Source organism: Oncorhynchus mykiss, chromosome 31 (assembly GCF_013265735.2).
Source record: "Oncorhynchus mykiss isolate Arlee chromosome 31, USDA_OmykA_1.1, whole genome shotgun sequence".
Taxonomy (NCBI): domain Eukaryota; kingdom Metazoa; phylum Chordata; class Actinopteri; order Salmoniformes; family Salmonidae; genus Oncorhynchus; species Oncorhynchus mykiss.
The window spans coordinates 41079627-41093962 of NC_050571.1; the positions used below are offsets into that span (position 1 = coordinate 41079627).

The following is a 14336-nucleotide window of genomic DNA, read 5'->3' on the forward strand; positions in this document are numbered from 1 at the left end:
CTATTATGCGTGGGAATAATTGAAACAGATTTCATTCATTTAATCAAAATCACTTGGAGCTGATATCCTGGTGTTTTATGTCCAACAATGAAAATGTAAAAATCTTTTTTTTTTTTAGCTCAGAAAACTTGGCAGGACCAAATGAAACCATCCCTGGCCCAAATTCGGCCCACTGGCCGCCAGTTGGGGAGCCCTGCTCTAAAGGTCAACCAATTCTGAGATGAGTCACACTCTTGGACACTCTTGGAGCGATACAGTAATTCAGATGGAATTCATAGGGGCTTGGATAGATACACATCCCTGCTTTTTGATCCTATTGAGAAAACCTATTGATCCCACATTTCCAACTTTCCCTTCAGTTATTTTAACTTGACAAGTGATCCAACATACGCCCCGTTGAAATCCAGAACACCTCCCAATGAGTGTCAAGGCGTCCTAAGTCCTGTAGGGGAACTCCGCCTATGTCTATCACAGGAGGTTGGTGGCATCTTAATTGGGGAGGACACGCTTGTGTTAATGGCTGGAGCGGAATGAGTGGAACGGTATCAAATACATCAAACACATGGTTTGGTGCCATTCCATTCGCTCCGTTCCAGACATTATTATGAGCCGTCCTCTCCTCCACAGCCTTTGCTGATGTCTATGGCATGACCTCCTATTCTTTCTTCATTGGTAGAGGATACTTTGTTACTCTCCATGCTTGCTAATTTCCTGTTCTGGCTGCGGGTTATTTGCCTCATTTCCAGGATTTGTTGGGAGTTTCCATGTCGAGCGTTTACTTTTTATCCTCCCCCCTCTGTGATGGAAATACCCATCAGACCCTGGGGCGGCAGATACTATATATCTGAGACTAGAAGTACACTGAGCAGAGGTCCATATTGTTCAGTCATTTGTCCCTGGACTCCTTGTCTTATCAAGGTTTTAGCCCCTCGGAAGGCATGTGTTTCATGAGCCGTCTCCACACTGCTGAAAGATGTCAGAAATCGGTGAACTCCCCCCCTAGACTTATTTATACTGGGTTTACGTATGTACAGCTGGAGCAACTAAATTCCCCGGCAGATGTTGCAACTGTCAACTGATTTCTCACAGATGCACACACTTCAGTGAACAGTGGAACTAAAACCTGGTCTCCAGGGAGGTGTAAAGTGGCAATCATATCAAATTAATTCAATGAATTTGCATCTAGAATATGATGTACTGTAGATATAATAATATAACACCTCACAGTTTTAATGCTTTATTTGCTATAAGCATGTACGGGCCTGATTAAATGAGAAGAGATCATACATGCTTATGATAACTGCATTATAATGGATTGTCATTGATAACGTGCTGACTGGTTCGTTCATATTTACCTATGTCCTCACAAATAATCAGCAGATCTTTGACACTTCTGCTACTCTCTGTTCATCATATATGCATAGTCACTTTAACCGTATCTACATGTACATACTACCTCAATCAGCCTGACTAACCGGTGTCTGTATGTTGCCCTGCTACCTTTATAGCCTCGCTACTGTATATAGCCTGTCTTTTCACTGTTGCTTTGTTTCTTTACTTACCTATTGTTCACCTAATACCTTTTTTGCAATATTGGTTAGAGCCTGTAAGTAAGCATTTCACTGTAATGTGAATACACCTGTTGTATTCGGCGCACGTGACAAATAAACTTTGATTTGATTTGATCATTGCTTTATTCGATGCGCTACGGACTTGTGCCTATTTATGGATTATGGACAAACCCTTTTGGTTTTCTTAAAGTTCCCCCCTCCACCACCATACCCTCAGATGGTAACTGAAAGCAAAACTAATCCGCTCCATTCCCTCTACCCAAGGGATGTAGGCTGGGGGTTCTCCCATCATGACACAATGACCCGTGCCTCCACCTCCCCTGTGACTCACCAAGTACCAACATTAACCACAAACACCCATGTGATTTCACTAAAATCATGCCAGCCAGTTTCTACTGCTGGCAAGATATCATGCATTCCTGACATATTAAAAAATGTAATTAAATAAACGCTTTATCACAGATGTATTTTTACAGGGATAACAGTCGTAGATCTTAGTTTTATATTAAAGTAGCTAACCGTGTAGTCTTAAAGTGGAAGGGGTGCGTAACTGGTGGCAGGGAAGTCAGATGCAGGGGAGCAGAACTAGGTAATAGCCGAAGCAGTTTAATTGTAAAACCAACGGCATAACGAAATAAACAAACATGGGTACAAAACCCAGTAACATGTGCACAAGCACTTACTAATAAACAATTCCACACAAAGACATGGGGGGGAACAGAGGGTTAAATACACAACAATAAATTAGGAATATTGAAACCAGGTGTGTAGGAAAACAAGACAAAACAAATGGAACATGAAAAATGGATCCACGGTGGCTAGAAGACCGGTGATGCCGACTGCCGAACACCGCCTGAACAAGGAGAGGAAACGACTTCGGTGGAAGTCGTGACATAAAGGTTACTGGCAATTCTGCGCAAATGTTTGAATTTTTTTCCAGAAATCCTTACCATAACACGGCATCAAAAATGTTTGATATATATATATTTGTTTCTCATGCGCAATTGGGTCTCATCACAAAATATCCTCATCTGGAAGTCCAGTTACCAAAGCAATCACTTGCTCAAACAGATGAGAGCCACTTGTGTTTTAACATTTCCAAATCAAATGAGGTGTTAATGGTTCGCAGTATATTCCAACACAGTACATGTTTTGTAAGGACGAGCCAAAAAGTAGAAAGTGTACACTAGTTACTAATGTGACAAATCATCAAAACAGTGTATTCAATATGGCTATACTGTCAGTATGGGGAATATGATGGCTGTCAGCTTTTTTGTCACATGGTGAAACTATATGTCTACATTGTTTGATTAACCGTTATCAACAGACAAATAATAGGACCTATTTTAGGCTCTCCTCATAGAGAGAGCTTGGCACTGTTTATATAAGGGAGGACCACGCCCATCCTCTGGACCCACCCCCTCCTCTGACTTTTCACAGTGATAGCCTCATGAAGCCCTCAGACAAAGCATGCCAGCCACAAGGGTCTTACACTGCCTCCTAAGATCCATATATAAACCAGCACACTAGAGCACACAGATATATAGCAGACTCAAGGGCATAGTGAGGTTTCACTTCAGTGGACTTGGAGTCTTCAGCGTTAAGAGGTTTTGGTTGGGTCTGAGGACACTTGTTGGGAAAAACGTTTCTGAACTTGGCACCACACAACACAGCTTTTGGACAAAATGGCACTACGACAGAACTCCGACAAAGACCCGACTATTGAACTCTTCATAAAGGTCAGTATTGTGTTTAGTTTAGTATTGTGTTTCCTTTAGTTTAGAATAAAAATAATAAGAATTTGTATTAATTCTAACATACCGCCTATGAATGTCTATTATTTCAAAAATATGTAAAAAGATGTAAATTATGCGATGATTGAAATACAGAAAAACATACCTCGAAAGTGTTTCATGTGAAAGCAAATGAAATGTACAAAATCAAGCTGTAATGTAAGCTTCAGCTACTTCAGCCATAGCCTCTGTTTCAAATAAGGGCTCAATACTTGTAGTGTTGTGTTCAGGATTGGTAAAAACTGGAATTTGACCAAGATTTGTAGTTCACTTATCAGCCCTCAGCATTGTAGAGGGTCAGAGATCTTCATTATGGGCACCATCAATCCAATGGTTGGCACTCCATGAACGATCGTCATCTAGGGTTACGTAAAGCCTTGTGGAGGCTGGTGTGTGTGTGTGTGTGTGTGTGTGTGTGTGTGTGTGTGTGTGTGACTGAGCATACACTCCTCAGTGACAGTGAGAGTGGCCTTTATCCCTGGGTAATGACGCCAGATACTGGAAGCCACCTTATCACCACACGCCCAGGAGGTGCTGGCAGGACGCTGGAGACCCCTGGCCCCCGATGAGACAGACACGCCCACACACTGACACATTTGCACATGCTCTATTACACATACGCACATTTACACAAAAATATCAAATAAGAAGACACATACACACGTATGTTTCTATGTGAAGTCATATCCCAGAAACGTAATCCACCCCTTCGGCGCCAGATCCCCCCTTTTCCTCGTGAGGAGACACGTCAAATCTCAGGGTGTTTGTTCCGCAACTCTGGGCATGTCCATGTATCCCTACTTCCTTTTGAGGGGGAGCCGAAGGGTGTCTGTGAGATAACGATTTTTGGTAAAAGGGAGGTGAAGCCACGGTGCATTCGGAAAGCATTCAGACCCCTTAACCTTTTCCACATTTTGTTACGTTACGGCCTTATTGTAAAATGGACGACAAAGCAAAAACGTTTTTTTTACATTTCATATTTACATAAGTATTCATACCCTTTACTCAGTACTTTGTTGAAGCAACTTTGGCAGTGATTAAAGCCTTGAGTCTTCTTTGGTACAACGCTACAAGCTTGGCATACCTGTATTTGGGGAGTTTCTCACCTTCTTCTCTGCAAATCCTCTCAAACTCTGTCAGGTTGTGTGGGGAGCGTTGCTTAAAACACACACACACACACACACAAAATCAAATTGCGTACAACAGTGAGTGAACAATTCAATTAGTTTCTCAATACCAGAGGCCGTTATCTACCGTTATCTTCCTCTCCAACACAATGTCTGCTTTTTCTATCAAGTAGCAGCTCCTAAAATACCCCAGCCACTCCCACCACTACAAGTGTGTATATTTGTGTCTTTTGTCATGACATGAGATTAATATGAATTGCATGATAGGGTTGGAGATCAGGACTTACTGTAATGGATAACATGGACAATGTCAACATAAAGCTATTGGAATTTGGAAAGGGCACTTTCTTACATGTGACCATGAGTCTTCTGTGTTTGAGGCAGTTATCGTATATTGCTGTCTATGAAATATACTACTGGTAAACTAGCCTGGTCCGAGATATGCTAATATTGTCTTGACAACTTTTTTATTTTAACTTTATCTAACTAGGCAAGTCAGTTAAGAACAAATTGTTATTTTCAATGACGGCCTAGGAACAGTGGGTTAACTGCCTTGTTCAGGGGCAGAATGACAGATTTTTAACTTGTCAGCTCGGGGATTCAATCTTGCAACCTTTCGGTTACTAGTCCAACGCTCTAACCACTAGGCTACCCTACCGCCCCAACTCCTTTGGTATGACAATGACCAAAGGAGTTGGCAATACAGCACAAACAGAACCAGGCTATAACCAAACCTAAACCCAATTATTAATGCTGCTTGTCCTTCAGGCTGGCCACGATGGAGAGAACGTGGGCAACTGCCCATTCTGCCAGAGGCTCTTCATGGTCCTGTGGCTGAAAGGAGTCAAGTTCACCGTTACCACCGTCGACATGAGGAAGTAAGCCCCCCCGCCTCCCACCCTTCCACTTCCTGTGCATCTGTTTAAAGATCCCCTTACACAGGGTCATGTCTAGATTATGTAAAATGGACTTCAAAAATGTAAATATTTAGCATTTTAGCTAACCTTAACCCCAACCGTTTCCCTAATCTTAACCTAATTACCCTAACTTGCTATATTAATTCTCCTAACCAACTGCATGAGTTGTCCTAACCTGCTACGAAAAGTCCATTTTGACATAAGCTGTATCCCTTCTAGACAAAACCCTCCCTCACGCAGGGCTCTATTAAGAGTTGAGGGAGAACAAGGATGTTTTTCAGAAACCAAGCCGTTTAATAGGGAAAAAGTAACACTCAATGGGGTGTGATACAGAGAGGGGATAGAGGGCGGTGCTTTCAAGGCTAAAGCAATAGCAGAATGGTCCGTGTGTTATTGAACAAACATATTTTCTTAATCTAACCCGTGTGAATTTCTCAGGCCCATTACCAGTGAGCTAATAAGATCAGGAAACGTTGAAAGGATGCTGATAACTGAGTGATTAAGAAAACACACAACATGCACCCTTTGTGCTAGCCACTCCCATGCCTGTGTGTTTTACTTACTGAATCATGGGCATTGTTGGAATCATTCATCAAGAATGCTAACACTGGATTTTTGACATGGCTTGATAACCATTGTGTTCATTGTGATTGTGTCGCTGAATGATCGACATCGTATCTATTGATATAAAGCTGGAAGGATCACATATATGACCTTGTCTACTTCCTTTCTCCCTCCCCTTCACCCACCTCTCCACCCAACCCTGCCCTGGTACACTCTAGGAAGCCAGCAGAGCTGAAGGATTTGGCACCAGGGACCAACCCCCCGTTCCTCCTGTACAACGGAACCCTCAAGACAGACTTTATCAAGATCGAGGAGTTTCTGGAGCAAACACTGGCCCCTCCCAGGTATAGTGTTATTATATTAAAGAAAGTGAAATGCACTGACCTTCTTCAAAACAAATTCATACTCAGGCTCATCTCATCTCCCTCCCTTCAGGTATCCACACCTTAGCCCAGTCAACAAAGAGTCCTTTGACGTGGGTGCGGACATTTTCGCCAAGTTCTCCTCTTTCATCAAGAACAACCCAGCCAACACTACTTGTAAGTGAAGTTACAGTCAGTCCACATTCCTCTATTAGTCCATGTCTTATGAGGCAATGGAAAATACGTACTCAACGGAATACACGCTATGGGCGTATGCCTTCATGAAATGCTGGTTTGATGCGAATGTTAGAGACCAGACCATGCCTAATCCTGGCCATGAAAAGCAGGCTCAATGGAGAATCTCAATTGAAAGCACTTTTTCAACCCAATATATAAACTTAATCTGGGTCTGGGAAAGGTGCCCATAAGGAACACCTCTAAAGCTATAGATACATAATATATTTCTGATATACATACCTGTGTTTCTCTCAATCCATAGTCCAAGAGAAGGCGCTGCTCCGGGAGTTCAAGCGGCTGGATCTCTACCTGAACTCCCCCGTCCCCGAAGAGATTGACCACAACTCCAGAGAAAGCATCACCCTCTCCAAGAGAAAGTTCCTGGATGGCAACCATCTCACCCTGGCAGATTGCAACCTGCTGCCCAAGCTGCATGTCATCAAGGTGAGACAAATAGGTCCATACATAAACGGTTAGAATACACATTTTATTATTTTCTGGTATTAGGCATGTCTTGTGAAGTGTAGAACACAACCTATGCAATGACAGGGCCCGTCCTTACTTTCTAATCCTGAGAGAAGTGTAACTTCATTTTTAACCATTGGGAATAAACATTCTCCGTCCTTGTTCTCCAGTCTTCATTATTTAAATAGTGTAACATGACTATTATGGTTTATAGTGTCTCACAATTCAACAATTTTCCCATGTATTCTGTTTTATATGATAGATTGCTGCCAAGAAGTACTGTGACTTTGACATCCCGGCGCAGTTCACCGGTGTTTGGAGGTACCTGAACAATGCCTACGAGAGGGAGGAGTTCAGTCAGACCTGCCCTGCCAACATCGAGATCGAGAAGGCTTACCTGGACGTGACCAATAAGAGGCTGTAAACCTATAACCAACCTTTAACCAATCATTACACAACATGTCTTCTTTTACTATTACCTTACATGGAAATGGTAACTCATTCACCCCCAAAAAAATATAACACATTTATGGGAGGCCCCAGCAATCATTATCAAAGTATCTCAAGTCAATCCTGCATCAGGATGCCTTTGAAATCGATAGGCATTCTAGGAATCAAATCAGTACAGAAGTCCACACCCGCTTAATTAAAGTGCATTATGTTAAAAAGTGCATTATTTACAAAATGCCTTGTGTTTTACAGACAATTGACTAATAGGCTGCTACAGTAACTAAGGTCTATGTATGATGTTTATTTCAAGTAATTATACTGCCAATTCCCATTATATGCCACACTAAATAGGCCAAGTGTGCAATTTGACTGTTTATCTAATTAAGTGTTTCTTTGTACATAGTGTAAATATATATATTTTTTTCACATTTAGTTTTTCACCTGAACACCCATAAAATTAGAATGTATAAGACCATAAGAGTGTATTCTAATTATGTTTATGTGTGATTGAATGTAGTGATATAAAATCTATTTTAGCAGTTGCTCATGATTACCATAAAGAATAGTCAATTATCATGTAAATACGTTTAGGTCAAATGTTTTACCATAATACCTTACACCTGTCTGATTCTAGTTTTTTCAAACTATGACGTGAACTCAAATAAAATCTATTTTATGAGTCTGACCCTCGAGAGTGTGTTTGTGTGTGTGTGTGTGTGTGTGTGTGTGTGTGTGTGTGTGTGTGTGTGTGTAAATCTCTAGGACTCTGCTGCTCCCTTGTGGGTGTAAAAAGGAAACACAGAAACCATTGCTGATCATGTCAAAGAAATCCATATATACTGTGTGTAGTCATATCTGATTTATGTTGCATGATTACCCTAAATATTTATCTACTGTGCATTTCTACATTTGTCAATTTAAATAAATTGACAGCTAATTTGTGTTTAATCCTTAAATCTATTGACACACCCACCGATGTCGGCCTTCCACATCTGCGGTGGAAGGTGGCCGAGCTACTGTACAGCAGTTTGTCAGACCATAAGACCTCCCAAAAATCGGTCTTCTTGTGAAATCGTCTGTAGCATCCGACCGGTTTGGCCTATAAAACTATTATGACCACTCTAGAGAAAGGGGTTTTACATTTTGCTCTACGACCTCCACGTGTCACTGGACTCGTCTGAATTCGGTAACACTGAGGTGCCAACTTCTGTCTGTTGCGTCCGATCCGTTAAGCTACAAACTAATATGACACCACTTTGAAAAGAGGAGACTCTCGCGATGGTTGTAAGGTACAAATGGAAGTATTGTTGCAGTTTGTGCCCAAACAAATAAGGGGTTAAATATATCCTGAGCTTTTTAATATCTCCTAGACATACGACAGACACTTCAAAACCTCATTCCTTATGATACATTTTTTTACTGTCTTAGACTAATGTTGTTGACTTCTTTTCACTTCCAAGCATTGGTTCTAGGCATGTACGCTGTGTATTTGTGTAGAAATGTATATGCAATCTGACACAGTGTTGGTCTCAAAAACAAAGTTGTTCCATTCAATCCACATTATACTGTATATTTCATTTTATTGTCAGCCAGCCTCAATGCAAGGCCATTTTCAACGGGATTAAAAAATATATTTCAAACCAATCATTTACTCTAGGTTTCTATGTATGAACAATGTACCCATTGTCTTGGGGCTGTAATTTGAATATTTAATAAGGGACACAGCTTGGGGTGAGGGTGGTGAGAAGGTGTTCTTGTACAGGTATCGTCAAAAATGATCTTATTCTCCTCCAGCACACAGCTTCTAGTTTGTCACACAGTATTTCCAGAAGCAAGCTATCCAGGGAAGAAAGAGAAAGACAAATGTCAAGATTATGTGCATCAGTTCTGCTTTCATGAGTCCTATCATATCCTGTTTGTATCCTGCAATGCTATAGTTACTCCATCTGACCTTCCACAGAACAATCCTTAGTTAAACATCCTTACCAAACACGTCATTGCATTGCAAATATGCCGGCATAAATTAATTTTCTTCTGTTGTTGACGCAACACTGTTTTTGATTGTCCTCAGCAAACATCTGTTCTTACTATGTACATAAGGAACATAAAGAAAGGTATGGCAACGGAGTCGGGTCCAGGATAACGTTCTTCTTTTACTCACCTCTCTTGTTGGTTTTCGGCAAATTCTGCTCAGACCGAAGGAAGCCCTGAGAGCGAAGCTTGTCGGCTGCAGCGAGCTTCAACACCACCTCCTTCAGATCATCAACCTAAAAAAGCACAATACATTTTATGACACGTGGAGCAAAATAGAACAGGACAGAATATAATGGCTTTTCCTAGAGGGTTCTTCTGTATTACATATTCAATAAAAATGTCTAACACTCTTACCATGTTGACAAATTTATCCTGCTGCACAGAATCTTTAGCTCCTGATGGAAAATTGAGAACATAAACCCAATTCAATATAGAACTAATCACGTTACATGGGTGACTAGCTGTTGAGAATAAAACCAATTGTGCTTTTTGATTAACATATGGCAAAGAGTTATGGGATATCAGAACATTCATGTCCAATCCTTGGTGTCTTGATTCTAGGTTTCGTCTCTCCTCACCTGCTTTATTCCATGCACCCCTGGCGCCACTGCGCTGCATCAGGAGAGGGTAGAGATTCTTCACCTCTCTCTGGTCAGTCAGCTCAGCGTTCTCTCCATCCTCCACCTCCGCCACCAACTTCTGGATCAGCTCTGCTCAGGCATAACAGCTCTCAATTATCAAACCGTATTATCACCATCATCAATACTGAGACCCACGCCATTGCTGAAAGTTCCAGTGAACCCAATGATGTCACCCTAATCCAGACTCGAACCCTGAACTTAACAGTCAAAATAGCTATTGCCTTCAATGTTCTCAGAGGAAAATCTATCCCCTTTGCCATCTACGGGAGACCTACATGGTTATAGAAAACTCTGTCAACAGACAAAGAATTTCAGAGTTCAACATTTCCCTCACAGCATTATGCATAGGGATCTAAGAATGAATATCAGAAACCTGAACACTATCAATTCCACCAAGAAAAGACGAGACCTTAATTGTCTCATAAGGTTCAGCAAGACATGCCCTAAAATAGAACATTACAGACAGACTATTCAGAAATGATCAAATCAAGGGAAATTTTCCCTACAGCACAGATTCTCTTGCATACCTTCTTGAGGTTCCAAGCTTGTGTCTGGATACAGTGGTAGAGCATGCGTCCGTCTGGCAGAGCAAATAACAGCCAAAATGTAGAACAGTGCTAAGGACAGCATGATGACAATAGCTTAGGTGGCTCTGGACTGTACTATCTTACCCTGACTGGGAACTTCACTTTTATATCTTCCTCAACCATCCATCATGACGGGATCGATACATTATCATGTCACCCAGTCTCAGTCTAAATGGTTTTGATGTAATGGCCCCATCGTCATAGACACAATTCGGGGATTCTGTCAATGTATCGAGGGCCTATCTCTGCTTGTTCAGAGGGCCCTAACAAATGTTTACTCTCCAATAGCAATCAGAGGCCAGTCAGCATCCTCAGATTCTATATGTCTGACTAACACCATTTTATTGTTCTAATGGGTTGTTCATCCTATCACAGACAACATGATTCACTGTTCTAATCACAGCCCCTTCTACGCACAGACTGTTTATTTTATTCCCTTACCCTTGTAGTCATACACTCTCAGAAAAAAATGATATGGTTAGGGTACAGTATTGTTCCCTGAGGTACAAATAGATCAGAATACACAATGTACCTTCAGAGATACACATATAATATTGTACTGTTTGGTACCTTTTAGGGTTTGCCTACATATGCGAATAATCTAGTATAATGGTACATTTCTGTACAATCATAACACACACACAAAAAAACAAATTGATCATTATCATATGTCCCAGCATGCTCTATTGCAGGTGGATTTTTAGAATGTGTTTTTGCATGCACATTGATTGATCGTATGCTACATAAAATGAACTAACCCAATATGAAAGTAGTTCTTCCTGTTTAAAGTGTTTAGGTAGTCTCATTTATACATTTTCCCTACCTTGGCAGTCATTCTAAATGCAGGCTGCTGTTATGTTTACTCCCGCTCCCCGGCGCTCGATGTTGCCAGTTTACTCATTATTACCCACACCTGCCATCATCTTTATGAGCGCCTGAGACTCACCTGGACTCCATCACTTTCCTGATTACCTCCCCTATATCTGTCTCTCCCTTTGGTTCTTTCCCATTTTTGGATATCCTAACTCTGGTTGAAATTCAATAGGAATTACATTTCACTTTGCAAGCCAGCATAATAGGACTTGTCTGATGTGGCCTGCAAACCAGGAGTTTCCAACCACTATGTTGGGGTAAAACAAGCCTGTCAAAGTATGGTGTTACGATATACATTGAGTATATCAGGGCCCATTTTGACTCCAATGCTTCCTACAGTTGTGTCAAGTTGGCTGGATGTCCTTTGGGTGGTGGACCATTTTTAATACATATGAGAAACTGTTGAGCATGAAAAATTCAGCAGCATTGCAGTTCTTGACGCACCTGGCACCTAAACTTTTTCAGGACCCTGTCTTTCAAAGATAATTCGTAAAAATCCAAATAACTTCACAGATCTTCATTGTAAAGGGTTTAAACACTGTTTCTCATGCTTGTTCAATGAACCATAAACAATTAATGAACATGCACCTGTGGAACGGACGTTAAGACACTAACAGCATACAGACAGTAGGCAATTAAGGTCACAGTTATGAAAACTTAGGACACTAAAGAGGCCTTTCTACCGACTCTGAAAAACACCAAAAGAAAGATGCCCATGGTCCCTGCTCATCTGTGTGAACGTGCCTTAGGCATGCTGCAAGGAGGCATGAGGACTGCAGATGTGGCCAGGGAGATAAATTGCAATGTCCATACTGTGAAAAACCTGAGACAACGTTACAGGGAGACAAGAGGGACAGCTGATCGTCCTCGCAGTGGTAGACCATGTGGAACACCTGCACAGGATCGGTACATCCAAACATCACACCTGCAGGACAGGTACAGGATCTCAACAACTGCCTGAGTTAAAACAGGAATGTACAATCCCTCCATCAGTGCTCAGACTGTCTGCAATAGGCTGAGAGAGGCTGGACTGAGGACTTGTAGGCCTGTTGTAAGGCAGGTCCTCACCAGACATCACCGGCAACAACGTTGCCTATGGGCACAAACCCACTGTCACTGGACCAGACAGGACTGGCAAAAAGCGCTCTTCACTGACAAGTCAAGTTTTGTCTCACCAGGGGTGATGGTCGGATTTGCGTTTATCGTCAAAGAATGAGTGTTACACCGAGGCCTGTACTCTGGAGCGGGATCGATTTGGAGGTGGAGGGTCCAACATGGTCTGGGGCGGTGTGTCACAGCATCATCGGACTGAGCTTGTTGTCATTGCAGGCAATCTCAACGCTGTGCATTACAGGGAAGACATCCTCCTCCCTCATGTGGTACCCTTCCTGCAGGCTCATACTGACATGACCTTCCAGCATGACAATGCCACCAGCCATACTGCTCATTCTGTGCGTGATTTCCTGCAAGACAGGAATGGCAGTGTCCTGCCATGGCCAGCGAAGAGCCCGGATCTCAATCCCATTGATCATGTCTGGGACCTGTTTGATCGGAGGGTGAAGGCTAGGGCCATTCCCCACAGAAATGTCAGGGAACTTGCAGATACCTTGGTGGAAGAGTGGGGTATTATCTCACAGCAAGAACTGGAAAATCTGGTGCAGTCCATGAGGAGGAGATGCACTGCAGCACTTAATGCAGTTGGTGGCCACACCAGATACTGACTGTTACTTTTGATTTTGACCCCCCATTTGTTTAGGGACACATTATACAATTTGTTAGTCACGTCTGTGGAACTTGTTCAGTTTATGTCTCAGTTGTTGAATCTTGTTATCTTCATACAAATATTTACACATGTTAAGTTTGCTGAAAATAAAACGCAGTTTACAGTGAGAGGACGTTTCTTTTTTTGCTGAGTTTACTACCATACCCCCATTGAAAGGCACTTATATTTTTTTGTCTTGCCCATTCACCCTCTGAATGGCCATATCTCAATTGTCTGAATTTTTTTTTTTTTATCCTTTAACTGGTCTCCTCCACTTCATCTACACTGCTTGAAGTGGATTTAACAAGTGACATCAATAAGGGATCATAGCCTCCACCTGGATTCACCTGGTCAGTCACTGTCATGAAAAAAACAGGTGCTCTTCTGCCTTTGTACACTCAGTGTACATAGTACATTGTCAAAAAGACTTACTTAGACACTCACTCGATGAATACTACAGGTCTGAGTACCCTTGAATGCAAAAACCATGTCGCTGTCACTAGCAAACACAGTCATGGGTGGTACTCTAAATTTCACTTGAAATGCACCCTGGGAAATATGCAAATAAGGCTTTGCAAACCTTTTTAGGGGTACATTTTTGCCACTTAAAAGAAACGGATTTGTCACTCTGGTTGTACCCTTAAATGGCAAATTGTACATTTTCTAAAGGTTCTCTTTTGCACCCTTGGACTATATGTAAGAAAGGTAGCATACTAACTCATCCCCTAAGGTACACTATTTGCTCTTGAGCGTACCACACAGGGTGCCACTACAGTGACAAATGTTTGTACCCCTTTAAGTACAATTCTAAACCAAGAATACATAATGTTGTGTTTAGAGACCATCATTAGGCAAGCTTCAGGGAAATTACTCACTGGGTGGTCTTCAGCCATTTCTCATTGTCCGAACATGAAGCTATTGACAAAGACAATTGTGTGCCCTGCTTTCCTAAT

At 41.8% G+C, this 14336-nt stretch overlaps 2 protein-coding genes across 2 annotated transcripts; one reads left to right on the top strand and one right to left on the bottom strand.

The window, feature by feature from the left end:
- The first annotated feature begins 3013 nt into the window (after positions 1 to 3013).
- clic2 (chloride intracellular channel 2) lies at positions 3014 to 8171 on the top strand. The gene is made up of 6 exons (XM_021584197.2): positions 3014 to 3310; positions 5260 to 5369; positions 6191 to 6316; positions 6408 to 6511; positions 6834 to 7015; positions 7299 to 8171. The coding sequence occupies exons 1-6, from the start codon at positions 3257 to 3259 to the stop codon at positions 7458 to 7460; spliced, it is 738 nt and encodes a 245-aa protein (XP_021439872.1). The 5' UTR covers positions 3014 to 3256; the 3' UTR covers positions 7461 to 8171.
- A 447-nt stretch (positions 8172 to 8618) lies between these two features.
- urp1 (urotensin-related peptide 1) lies at positions 8619 to 10825 on the bottom strand. The gene is made up of 5 exons (XM_036970006.1): positions 10689 to 10825; positions 10099 to 10230; positions 9875 to 9915; positions 9648 to 9753; positions 8619 to 9322 (listed from the first exon to the last, which is right to left on the bottom strand). Exons 1-5 carry the CDS (start codon positions 10789 to 10791, stop codon positions 9291 to 9293), a joined length of 414 nt encoding a protein of 137 aa, XP_036825901.1. The 5' UTR covers positions 10792 to 10825; the 3' UTR covers positions 8619 to 9290.
- Between the last annotated feature and the right edge of the window lie 3511 nt (positions 10826 to 14336).